At 38.8% G+C, this 13,136-nt stretch overlaps 1 protein-coding gene across 19 annotated transcripts in view; it reads right to left on the bottom strand.

Annotated features, from left to right (window-relative positions):
• PHF21A (PHD finger protein 21A) overlaps nucleotides 1-13,136 on the bottom strand; it is a 193,598-nt gene that overhangs the window by 15,101 nt on the left and 165,361 nt on the right. For all 19 annotated transcript variants that reach the window (XM_038563466.1, XM_038563469.1, XM_038563477.1 and 16 more), the window contains 2 exons: nucleotides 3,909-4,007; nucleotides 273-324 (listed from right to left, as the gene is read on the bottom strand). In XM_038563466.1, coding sequence (XP_038419394.1) covers nucleotides 273-324; nucleotides 3,909-4,007 — 151 coding nt within the window. The remainder of the gene's footprint in view (nucleotides 1-272; nucleotides 325-3,908; nucleotides 4,008-13,136) is intronic.

Raw genomic sequence — 13,136 nt, 5'->3', positions numbered from 1 at the left:
TTCCTCTAAAGTGAATGGAAATCAGTTTAGTCCAGGCAACTGGGGAGTCTCCCCTGGACAGCAGTGTGGATGACAACAGGAAGGGGAGGAGATGAATGTTAAACAGAGGAAAGACAAGTTTGAGTCCAAAGGAAACAAAGTCCATACTAGCTGGCATTCTGGTGTTCTATGGGCATTCCAGTGTTTTACAGTCTAGCAATAAGTTCAACACCATTTTCAAGAACAAAACTCTGGGCCAGAAGCAAGGTAGCACCATGAATATCTTCTCTTACCTTCTAGATGGTCATGTGTTACCAATCCTAGAGACACCATGAAGGCAAGTTTCTGTGCCAGAGAAACAAGAATGTACTTCAGTTTGTGTTCTCACAAAGCCAATGGGATGATCCTAGTTAGACTCCCTGGCAAAGCAAATCCAACAGGCTGGTTGCTTGAAGGTCAGCTTCAGCTGACCAAAGAAGAGACATCTTTCAGAGCCACTCTGGAGGCTTTCTGGACTTACAGTGATTAAAAGAGAAGGATTGGGGCCTGTATCTTCTACTTTCTCAATGAAAGAAATCAGCATCTTTGAGTGGCCTAGGTTTTTTTTTTTTTTTTTTTCCCCAGAAAAATCCTCTTACAGGAAAAAGAATTTCACACTCAAAAAACATGCAGAGGGTTGCAAAGAGCCTCCCATACAACAAGCTTCAAATTCTAAGTTTTTCATTTGTCATAACGGGTCATGATTTCTTACATTTTTACTACCAATGACTGGACAATGCTAACTCAGAACTAAGTGAGTTTTAAGAATAACAGCAGGACCCTGGGATCATGACCTGAGCTGAAAATAGATGCCTTAACCATCTGAGCCACCCAGGCACCCCTTTTTAGAGGCAAGAACATGGAAGCAGAGAATGCGTAAAATGTTTCAGAATACACTTAGTGGTCCTGAAATGCTATGATATATCTTTTAATATAAGTCTCACCTGAGTACCTGCAGTGTGCCAGACTATGTCTGGCACTGTGGTAGGGACTAGAAATAAAGTATCTTAATTTCAGTAATTTCAGTAAGACACTGGACAGTCTCATGGTACCATGGACAAAATGTAGAAATGTGAATGGCATTCAAGAAGAATTTGACAAATTTGTAATAGATTAAATAATGATACCAAAAAAAAAAAAGAATAACAGCAGATAGTTCTGTTTAATTCTATGATTTTTAAATCAAACATGGACCTAAAAATTATGGAGCAATCTCTCTTTGGAGACCACTCTCAGGGCTCCATCATAAGTTAAACTGATTAGAATACTGAACCCCAAAGTTGGAACATTAGATGCTTAAAGTTGGAGACAGCAACAAACTGATTCCTGTTTTGCTCTGTGGTTGCACGTGGTCTGGAAAGTATGTTCTCATTTGCATGTGGTTGCTAAATATGCCAAATAATGGATCATCAATTTCTCTGATAATAAGGAACATCATCAATTATTAGCAGATGTATTCTTGCAGAATTGTTTATATCACTGTCTGGTCTTTAAAAATCCTGACAGAAAAAAAAAAAAATCTTGACAGCTTACCCTCAACATTCAATACTATGATATATATATATATTTTTTTTTCTTTACTATGATATATTTTTTTTAAAGATTTATTTATTTCTCATGAGAGACACAGAGAGAGAGGGAGGCAGAGACACAGGCAGAGGGAGAAGCAGGCTCCATGCAGGAAGCCCGATGTGGGACTTGATCCCAGGACTCGGGGATCATGCCCTGAGCCAAAGGCAGATGCTCAACTGCTGAGCCACCCAGGTGTCCCCAATACTATGATATTTTGGCCTGAAGTGATAGGGTCACACTATTTAAGATACTGAGTGTTTTGGAAAGAAACAGTCCCTGAACAAGCCACTTGAGAACACAGAAGTGTCCTTTTCTGGTATCCTCAAAGTTCTGAATAAATGTTTTTATTTTATTTCTTATTTCAAAAACTTAGGTAGGAGCCCATCCTCCTGACAGCCAGGGTACTTTAGTAAGAAAAGGCACTCTTACTCTTAGACTTGCTGCCATACTGCACATTGAAATGGCATATATTTTGTGACTGCCAATTAATTATATTCCTACTTTCACTATTCTCTACAACTTTTTTTTTTTTAAGATTTTATTTATTTATTCATGATAGACAGAGAGAGAGAGAGAGAGAGAGAGAGAGAGAGAGAGGCAGAGACACAGGCAGAGGGAGAAACAGGCTCCATGCCAGGAGCCTGACGCGGGACTCGATCCCAGGACTCCAGGATCGTGCCCTGGGCCAAAGGCAGGCGCTAAACCACTGAGCCACCCAGGGATCCCCTATTCTCCACAACTTAATCAAGATTAGAAGGCTGTCTACTAAATCTTTTCTGTTTATAAAGCAGTGTGTGGACTGACATTCAGATGCACCTTCTTTTAATCAAGTGACAGTACTCTTCTTGGCCAGTTACATCCAACACATCTTTGCCAGTCTAGACTGAGCTCACAAAACAATTATTAAATGAAAAAAAAAATCTCCTCTTCTCTGGAATAGTCTTTTAGTGATAAGGAGAATAAAGAGTTGTCAAGAACTTTTGCCTCATCTATGCATCACATATGTACCAAAAACTAATTTATTTTCTTTATGGCAGTGATTTTGCCCAATTAGAAAGTGAAATATACACCACCCTACAGGTAGCAGTACTTGCTTGCCCACACTGGGCCACCAATATAAGATATCCTTTGGTTTCCTCTGGTAATTTTGTGGATGACTTCATTAGTTCCTCAGCGATCTGCAATACTGGTACCTCTTTCTGGTTCAAGTTTTGGTCCCTTCTTTGAAGATAAATTAAAATGAATCCATTTCATATCAGAAAGAATTATAATTTGTATTTGTTTTGGAAAAACATGGGCTAGGGATACCTGGGTGGCTCAGTGGTTGAGCATCTGACTTTGGCTCAGGGAGTGATCCCAGAGTCCCGGGATTGAGTCCCACATCGGGCTCCCTACATGGACTACATGGAGCCTACTTCTCCCTCTGCCTACTCTGCCTCTCTCTCTGTGTCTCTCATGAATAAATAAAAAAAAAGAAAGAAAGAAAGAAAGAAAAAGGAAAAAGAAAAACATGAGCTGGTTTAACTTAACAAGTCACTGCTTTAAAAAAAATGACATGAAGTTTTGATGGCTTCATGCCACTATTTGACATGGTTTCATTAAAAAGAATGCACTGAAGGCAGAAAGAAACAAATTGCTGGTCTAATAAAATCCAACTTTCAGATCTTCATCATCATATTAACTACCTGTCCACATTTTCCTTTTAGAGCTGCTTATGCGAAAGCCAAACTAAAAAATTCTCGTCTAAGGGGGGACACACAAATTCACATTCTGTATTTGTACCAGTCCTGTTTGCTTCATAAGTTTGTAATTCTATCCTAAGTTGTAGTATAGATGTTACTATTTTCATCCCTACTTTTATGCTTCAATGAACAACTTTTGGGCTAATGATTCATTTGGGAATCTGGTGCAATGCAATGGTAGTAACAAAAATGCACATATAATAACAATAACCTATAACATAAATAGCCCTTAGCTGAGTCAACAGGATGGACTTCTTAGAAATGTTGGCTGAAACAAACAAAACATAATTATCATGTGGAATGTAATGGGATATCTGGGAAAATGATCATTAATCTTACATTTCAAATTTGTAACATTTCATGAAATGCCTATATGCCAGCTCATGAATACTCACTCCAGGTCACACTCTTAATCTGCCTTAGGCCAAACTGACTTGGCAATATATTATTGAATAGTGAGGAAGCACAAGAAAAGGAAAATCAAGAAATTCAGAGTTAAGTATCCCCTTCCCCCCGATTTATAAGAATAAGTCACATCTTATAGGCTGACCCATTCCTTTGGAGGTCTAAGCCTACCTGAGGGTTCTCCTCCCGTTTTGGTTTGGGTGCAGCAGGTGGAGTGATGGTACGGCTCTCTGTTTGTTTCTCATCTGTTTCTGTGTGGGATTTAATTGTCTAGGGAAGGAAAATTAAACGAAAATTCAGAATTCACTTTTTATTAAAAAAAAATGAAAACACAGTTTAACTGTACCCAACAAGGAAGAAAAAAACATACTCAAACTGGAAACATTAATAGAGGAGGTAATATGGATTACAATTTGGAAGGGGAAAAATAAAATGTAAGGCCCCAGTTGAAATAACTGTAAAACTAGAGTAGATGTGAATTTATAACTACAAGTCGAAATTATACAAAAAGAAAAGTCCACAGTTTAATTCCTATGTATAAAAATGACTATAGGTTGCTCTGATTTCACTGTATTTTAGGATATAGGGTCAGTTTTCCAGAAGCAAACTCACTCTTGTTACATTTGGGTTAAACTTCAGTCCACAGCAAGCATGCTTAAGATCTGAATAATGTAAACAAAAAATTGGACATACACTTTCTTCTATTTCTAATTCCATTCATAACCTAAGAGAAGATGCAGAACTACCCTCACCTGGGATATTTAACACCTGCCTGTATCATTCGTTAGAGGAGAGATGCATTTGTCCAGGAAAGGTCATCTTACAAGAGGCTGACACTCTGATTACCCCTAACCTTGTCTTCCAGATGCATCCATTCAAACAAAAGAACACCCATAGCATTATCATCTCTAAGCACAAATGGCAGCTAGCAAATTGAGCTTGCATTACTATTCTTATTATGACCTAATGGGTAATTCATTTTATGAAGCCCTCAGTAAATACTGAAATGATATTAGAACAGTGGATATAAAATTGTGAACATGAACCTAATTTACTTTTTCAAATTAAAAAAAATGTGGATGCTAATTGTCTTTCTGTATGGCAGCAAGCAATTAAATAAAGGAGAATGAAACTGTCTGATTATTGATGAAGGAAGCTTCGGTTCTATAAGCAGGACATCAAAAGTTCTCAAAAATTATCATGTTGTGAAATATGCTACCAGATCTGAAAAACAAATACAATCATAAAGATCTTTCACTTTCTTTCCTAGCCACTTCCATATTTTCCTCCTGCCTTATGTCAGCATCTGCCTTATCAGTACTATGGCAGCCACTGTTCTGAGACACAAATGCTGCCTGGTAATCTATTTTTCACCAATGCCTTGTCCTATTTCCTCCTCTATACGATAAGCTACTTGAGAGTACACATTGTTCTACACACATTTGCAGTCCTCTGTGCTACTGCAATGCCTTCTAGAACAAGCATTCACTTCACCTCTCACACACATATGGTTTTTTAACCAAAAAGGACACATTTCTCCATAAAACAAACCACCAAACACACCTACAAGGGGACACAATGGGAAAGTAGTTTCTAGTGTCATCTTTAAGGTCCTGGATGTCCAGAAAGCTTATTTTCACGGCTTTCTGAGTGAGGAAGGGCAGGAGTCTGAGAGAGGGAGGGATAAGAGGTCAACTGGAAGGGTTGCTGCTCCACTCCTAGGCTATATGAAGTTCCTTGAGGTCTCTTGGTTCCATCTCTATGGCTGAGTGACACATGTATGACGTCTCTGAGGAAAGGCAAACCAACTCCTCTCTACTAAGAAATTACTCGGTTCAAAATTTCTCTATCACTCAATAAGAGTACAATTGTCTCAGAGTTGGAAAAAGAGCACCAAAAGCAGCTCCCCTCCCCCAAATAAAACAATTAAAACACTGGAGAGAGGTCTTTCTCTCATGGAGCTGTTGCTCTGGGGAAACCAGGCCATTGTGTGATCAGTACTATGCAGAGGTCCATGTGGTGAGGAACTGAATCTCCTGTGCCAGCAGCCAGTGTGAAGTGAGGTCTTCCAACAACTATGTGACTTGAGTTTAGAAGTGAGTTAATCAGTCCCAGTTGAGCCTTGAGATGACTACAGCCCTGGCTAACTTGTTTGAATGCAAACTTGTGGGGGACCTTGAGCCAGAAGCACCCAGTTAGGATGCAAGCTGATTCCTGACCCTAGCAAGCTATATAGGATAGTAATATTTGTTGTTTTAAGCTGCTTAAACCAAAAACATTAGGGTTGAGGAGTGAGAAATGGCAGAACAGGGAGCTCTAAGAATTAGTCCTTCCACTGAAGCAATCATTAAGCTGGCAAAAACAGAATCAATTTTTCAGAATTCTGGAATCTAATAAAAACCTTACAGCAACCAGGGGGATACTTACTGAAGAAAGAGGCTGCTAAATTTCACTAAGAAAGCATTTTCCTTACCTACCTACAAACCTCTATTCCATAGCTTGGGCAGAGGCTTTGGGGATGGCAACTTGTGTTCCTAGTGTGGATTGTTGGTGCCAAGGGAAGCAACATGGACCTTGTTCTCAACAACCTGTGGTTGTGTATTTTGACCCATTTTGGTCAGAGGCTGACTTTTGTTTTGCCCACCTTAGAAAGTGGCTTTTGGGGTGGCCTCTGATAAAAGCATCTGAAGACATATGTTACCCATAGTCATCTAGTACATAGGATGGTAGATGGAGTATACAGGAGATAGATCCAAACCCCAGAAAGGAGGAGGTTGAGGAAGAAGATTCTTTGAAGGGATGTCACATATACCAGGGAATCGAGAGCGTACTGCACGTTCCCAGGGCTAGATGTATGCCCAGGAAAGATATGAGAGAACTCTAGGCTTACAATTCTGGCTGCTCTTTGAGATCTGTCCAAGAAACAGGTGAAGGCTAAGGCAGAGTGATAGATGGCCTGGCTTACCATTAAGAAGTACCCCTGCTCAGAGCCAATCTACAAAGATTGGGAAAGGTGTTTTTTCCTTTTCTTTCTTTCTTTTTTTTTTTTTTTTGTAATTTAGTTATTATTATTTGGTCTTTTTGGCTCCAGTTGTTTAAGGAAATCTGTTGGTTACTAGCTGATCTGAGACAACAGAACAGAGATCTCAGAGACTGTATGTGACAAGAAATACACTTTTTGCAAAAACAGTTTGGAAAAGGCACTAAAGAGACCTCAACAATCAATAACAGCAAACTCTGGGGTGGGAGGATAATTTAATTTCCAGAGTTATCACACTGTAATTTCAAAATGAACAGTTTAACAAAAAATTGGAAGGCATGCAAAGAAACTGGAAAGTATGGCCCATTTGTAGGAAAAAAGAAATCAAGAGAAACTGGCCTTCATGAAACCCAGACGTTGGACTCTCTAGAGAAAGACTAAATGTCTTAAATATGCTCAAAAAGCTAATGGATACCATGGACAAAGAACTGAAGGAACCCAGGAGAACAATTTCTCACCAAAAAGAGACTATCAATACAGAGACAGAAAGTAGTGAAAGGAACTAAATAGAAACTCTGGAGCTGAAACATATAAAAGCTGAAATGAAAAATTCACTAGATGGGTTCAGACAAAAGAATTAGTGAACTTCAAGACAGGACAATGGAAATTATCCAGTTTGAGGAACAGAAAGGAAAAACATGAAGAAAAATGAACAGAGCCTATGAGACCTGTGGGACGTTATCAACATATGTGTTATGGGCTCCCGGGGGGAGAGAAGAGACAGAGAAAGCAGCATAAATAATACTTGAAGGAATAACAGCTCAAAATGTCCCAATTTGATGAAAGATAAGAATCTACACATCCAAGAAACTCAGTGACATCCATACAGAATAACCTAAAAGAGATTTGCAGTCTGGGGAACAATAGTAGAGTAGAAGGACCCTGAGCTCTCTCTGTCCCTACATTTACAACTAGATACCAACCACATCCAAGTCAATAAACTGGAGAACAATCTGAAGACTGGAAGAACAGAGTCCACAACTAAATAAACAGAAGCAGCTGGATCTGAAAGGTTAGGAGGTTCAGAAGGGTGGAAGTAGGCTGCCTGCAGGAGGGAGGGAGATGGCATGTGGAGATGGCAGGGAAATGGGCCCTCGCATCAGGGAGCTCACATGTGGGAAGGCTGATCCCCACAATGTTTGGATTCAAAAACGGGACTGAATTCCCTAAGTTTTTTAAACCAGTGGGACTTGGGGCCTGGAGCTTTAGAAATTGGCTGGCTTAGCACTGAGAAAGCCAGAAGGGTGAGTGAAAGCTAAGTCAACACCCTTAAAGAGACAGAAGCCTGAGCCAAGAGGCAACATAAAAATGGCAATTTGCACAATACAGGGGACAAACGGGAGACATATCTGTTCATACTGATTGTGGAAGATGTTAGCGGACTTCTCCAAAAACAAAGGAGTTGGCAGGTGTGCCTTTTCCACCTCTCCACACCCGCCCCCCCAAAGCTGCAGGAGGCAGTGCTACACAGATGCTACCTAATCAGCTAGCAAGGCACAATACCCCAAAAGTTCTCCAGGTGACTGGCCCACTTGCAAGCCTGCTAGCCTTGACCCTAGGCTAGAGACAGATTTTGTTAGTGTATATGCCCCACCCAGCCACTGTGTGCAGCATGCTCCACGGTCATGCACCAGGCCCACCCACACCCAGCCTCACTCCACTGGCCACCCCAGCATGCAGGCCCTGCAGCACTTTGGGAGATTCATCACAGAACTAGTGGCCCAGTGAAAATTGCACTACCACCACCATCACCCTCACAAGTTCCCCAGTGGGCACAACCCCTCAGGACTAGCCTGCCTGGATCCCACTGACACCTTAGGGAGCAAGCACAGCCTAGAGAGACAGGGCAGATGACTGCACTGAAAAGAAAAGTGACTTCAGACTCAACAGCAGGGCATAAGCAACACATAGGATACTCTTCTGAAGTGCCGGTTCTGGGAAACAGGGGATACTGCACTGCAGGGCATTCTAGAACCTCTTCTTCATAAAGTCATGACTTTCAAGAACAGAAGGCAGAGCTGACTTTCTTAACACACAGGAACGGACAAAATGAGGAGACAGGCATTTACCCATCCCAAATGAAGGAATAAGACAAGGCCACAGCCAGAGATCTAAGCAAAACAGATGTAAGTAATATGCCTGAGAGAGAATTTAAAGCAACGATCACAAGGATACACACTGGACTGGAGAAAAGAATGGAAGATATGAATGAGACCCTTAACATAGAGATAAGGAACAACATAGCAGAGACAAACAGTTCACTAAATGAAATGAGAAACAGGTTTGATGTAATGAATAGCGGGATGGAAGAAGCAAGGGAACAAATCAGTGACCTATAACATAGAGTAATGGAAAGTAATCAAGCTCAACAAAAGAGAGATAAAAGAATTATGCAAAATGAGAATACACCTAGGGAACTCAGTGACTTCATCAAATATAATACATTTGTATTATAGGGGTCCCAGAAAAAGAGAGAAAAGGAGGCAGAAAATTTATTTGAAGAAAAAATATTTGAAAACATCCCTAATCTAGGGATGGAATGTTCCCAAGAGGCACAGAGAACTCCCATCAAAATAACAAAAGCAGATTCACACTAAGACATATTTAAATTGGCAAGATACAGTGACAATGAAAAAAAATTAAAAGCAGCAAGACAAAAAGGAGTCAGTAACTTACACAGGAAAACCCATAAAGCTAGCCGGAGATTTTCAACAGAAACTTTGCAAGCCAGGGGAGAGTGGCATGATATATTCAAAGTGCTGAATGGGAAAAATCTGCAGCCAAGAATACTCTATCCTGCAAGATTACCATTCAGAATAGAAGGAAGATAAAGAGTTTCCCAGACAAACAAAAACTAAAAGAAAGAGTTCACGATCACTAAACCAGCCCTGCAAGAGGTATTAAAGGAGACTCTTTGAGTGGAAAGGAGAGATAAAAAGTGACAGTATAGAGGTAAGAAATGCAAAAACAGGAACAGTATTTCTGTAAAAGAAGTCAGTCAAGGAACTCATAAAAAAGGATATAAAATATAATAACATGTAACTACAACATGGGGAGAAGAGAAAAAAATGGGTTCAAATTTAAATGCCTGTCAACCTAATATATATACTGCTATATGCAGAAGATGTTGTATGCAAACCTAATGGTAACCATGTATCAAAAACCACTAATAAATATGCTAAGAATAAAGAGAAAGAAATCCAAATATAACACTAAAAGAAATCAGCAGAACATGAAAGAAAGACAAGAGGGCATCAGAGACAATTCTCAGAAACAACCACTAAACAAGGAATAAATGGATAATTAATGTAATCTATTAATAATTACTTTATAAATGGATAAAATCCTCCAATCAAAAGACACAGGGTGACAGAGTGGATTAAAAAAAAAAAGGACCCATCTATATGCTGCCTACCAGAGACTCATTTTAGAACTAAAGATACCACCAGATTGAAAATGAGGGGATGAGGAAATATCTATCATGCAAAAGAAATGGATGTCAAAGAAAGCCAGAGTAGCAATACTTACATCAGATGAAAGACTTTAAAGATTCTTTACTTATTTGAATGACAGAGAGAGAGACTGGGTGCATTGAGTGAGGGGAGGGGCAGAAGGAGAGGGAGAGTGAGAATCTTAAGCAGGCTCCATGCTCAGTACAGAACCCAATGTAGGGCTCAATCTCACAACCCTGAGATCATGACCTGACCCAAAACCAAGAATCAGATGTTTAACTGACTGAGCCACCCAGGAGTCAGATAAAAGACTTTAAAACAAAGCTGTAACAAGAGACAAAGAAGGACACTCTATAATAATAAAGGGGACAATCTAACAAGGACAGGACAACTGTAATTTTTTATGTACCCAACATAGGAGCACTCAAATACCACAAGTTTATAACAAACATAAAGGAACTAATTGATAAAATCCATATAATATAATAGCAGTAGGGAACTTTAATACCCCACTTAACATTGATGGACAGATCATCCAAGCAGAAAATCAACAAGGAAACAGTGGATTTGAGTAACACACTGGAACAGATGGATTTTAACAGACATATTCAGAACATTTCATCCTAAAACAGAAGAATACACATTTTTTTCAAGTGCACACAAAAAATTCTCCAGAATAGATCATATATGAGCCCACAAAACAAGCCTCTACAAATTCAAGACTGTAGTTCTACCATGCATATTTTCTGACTACAACACTATGAAACTAGAAGTCAACCACAATCTGGAAAGACCACAGAATCCTGGGAGGTTAAATAACATGCAACTAAACAAAGAATGAGTCAACCAGGAAATAAAGGAAGAAATGAAAACGTACATAGAAACATATTAAAATGAAAATGTAACAGTCCAAAACCTTTGGGATGCAGCAAAAGCAGTTCTAAGAGGGAAGTATATAGCAATACAGGTCTACCTCAAAGAGTAAGAAAAAACTCAAATAAAAAAACCTAAGCTTACACCTAAAGGAGCTAGAAAAAGAACAGTAAACAAAACCTAGCACCAGCAGAAGGAAAGAAATAATAAAGATCATAGCAGATATAAATGATATAGAAACTAAAAACAAAAAACAAAAAACGATTAGAATAGATCAATGATACCAGGAGCTGGTTCTTTGAAAAAAAATCAATAAAATTGATAAACCCTTAGCCAGACTTATCAAGAAAAAAACATAAAGGACCCAAGTAAATGAAATCACAAATGAAATAGGAGAAATAACCACCAAAACCACAGAAATACAAACAATTAAAGGTAATATTATGAAAAACTATATGTGAAGTAGATAAATTCCTAGAAACTATATTAACTACCAAAATTGAAACAGGAAGAAACAGAAAGTTTGAACAGACCAATAATCAGCAAAGAAACTGAATCAGTAATGAAAAAACTCCCAATAAACAAAAGTCTAGGACCAGATGACTTCACAGGCGAATTCTATCAAACATTTAAAGAAGATTTAATAACTCTTCTTCTCTATTCCAAAAAGTAGAAAAAGAAGGAAAACTTGCAGATTCATTCTATGACATCCACATTATCCTGATACCAAAACTGAATAAGGACATCACTTAAAAAGAGAACTACAGACCACTATCCATGACGAACATGGATGTAAAAATCCTCCACAATATACTAGCAAACCAATTTCAACAATACATTAAAAAAATCATTCATGGGGTGCCTACGTGGCTCAGCTGGTTGAGCATCTGCCTTTGGCTGAATTTGTAATCCCAGCGTCCTGGGATCAAGACCCTCACTGGACTCTGCTCAGCACAGAGCCTGCTTCTCCCTCTCTCTCTCTGCCTACTGCTCCACCTACTTGTGCTCCCTATCAAATAAAGAAATAAAATCTTTAAAAAAATAATTCACCACCATGACCAAGTGGGACTTATTCCTGGGTTGCAAGGGTGGGCCAATATTCACAAATCAATCAACGTGATACATCACATCAATAAAAGAAAGGATAAGAACCATATGATCATTTCAACATATGCAGAAAAAGCTTTTTTTTTTTTTTAAGAATATGCTCAGAAAAAGCATTTGACAAAGTACAACAACATCCATTCACGATAAAAACCCTCAACAAAGTAGGCTTAGAGGGAACATACCTCAACATAATAAAGGCCGTATATGAAAAACCCACAGCTAACATCACCCTCAATGGGGAAAAAAATGAGAGCTTTTTCAAGATAATCAGGAACAAGATAAGGATGTCTACTCTCACCACTTTTATTCAACATAGTATTGGAAGTCCTAGCCACAGCAATCAGACAAGAAAAAGAAATAAGTGTCATTCAAATTGGTAAGGAAAAAGTAAAAATTTCACTATTTGCAAATGACATATCCGATAAAGGGTTAGTATCCAAAATATATAAAGAACTTATAAAACTCAACATCCAAAAAACAAATAATCCAATTTAAAAATGGGCAGAAGATATGAACAGACATTTCACCAAAGAAGACATCTAGATGGCCAACAGACACATGAAAAGATGTTCATCATCACCTATAAATCAAAACTACAATAGGATACACCTCACACCTATTAGAATGGCTAAAATTAAAAACACAAGAGACAACAACAGTTGACGAGGAAGTGGAGAAAAAGGAAACTTCTTGCACCATTGGTGGGAATGCAAACTGGTATGGCCACTCTAGAAAATAGTATAGAGGTTTCTCAGAAAGTTAAAAGCAGAACTACCCTATAATCCAGCAATCTCACTGCTGTGTATTTATCTAAATAACACAAAGACATGAATTCAAAGGGTAACTAACATGCATCCCTACGTTGGATGAATGGATAAAAGGAGTGTGGTGTGTGTGTGTGTGTGTGTGTATTCACAATGGAATATT

This window comes from Canis lupus, chromosome 18 (assembly GCF_011100685.1).
Source record: "Canis lupus familiaris isolate Mischka breed German Shepherd chromosome 18, alternate assembly UU_Cfam_GSD_1.0, whole genome shotgun sequence".
NCBI lineage: Eukaryota > Metazoa > Chordata > Mammalia > Carnivora > Canidae > Canis > Canis lupus.
This window is presented reverse-complemented; position numbering and strand designations above follow the sequence as displayed.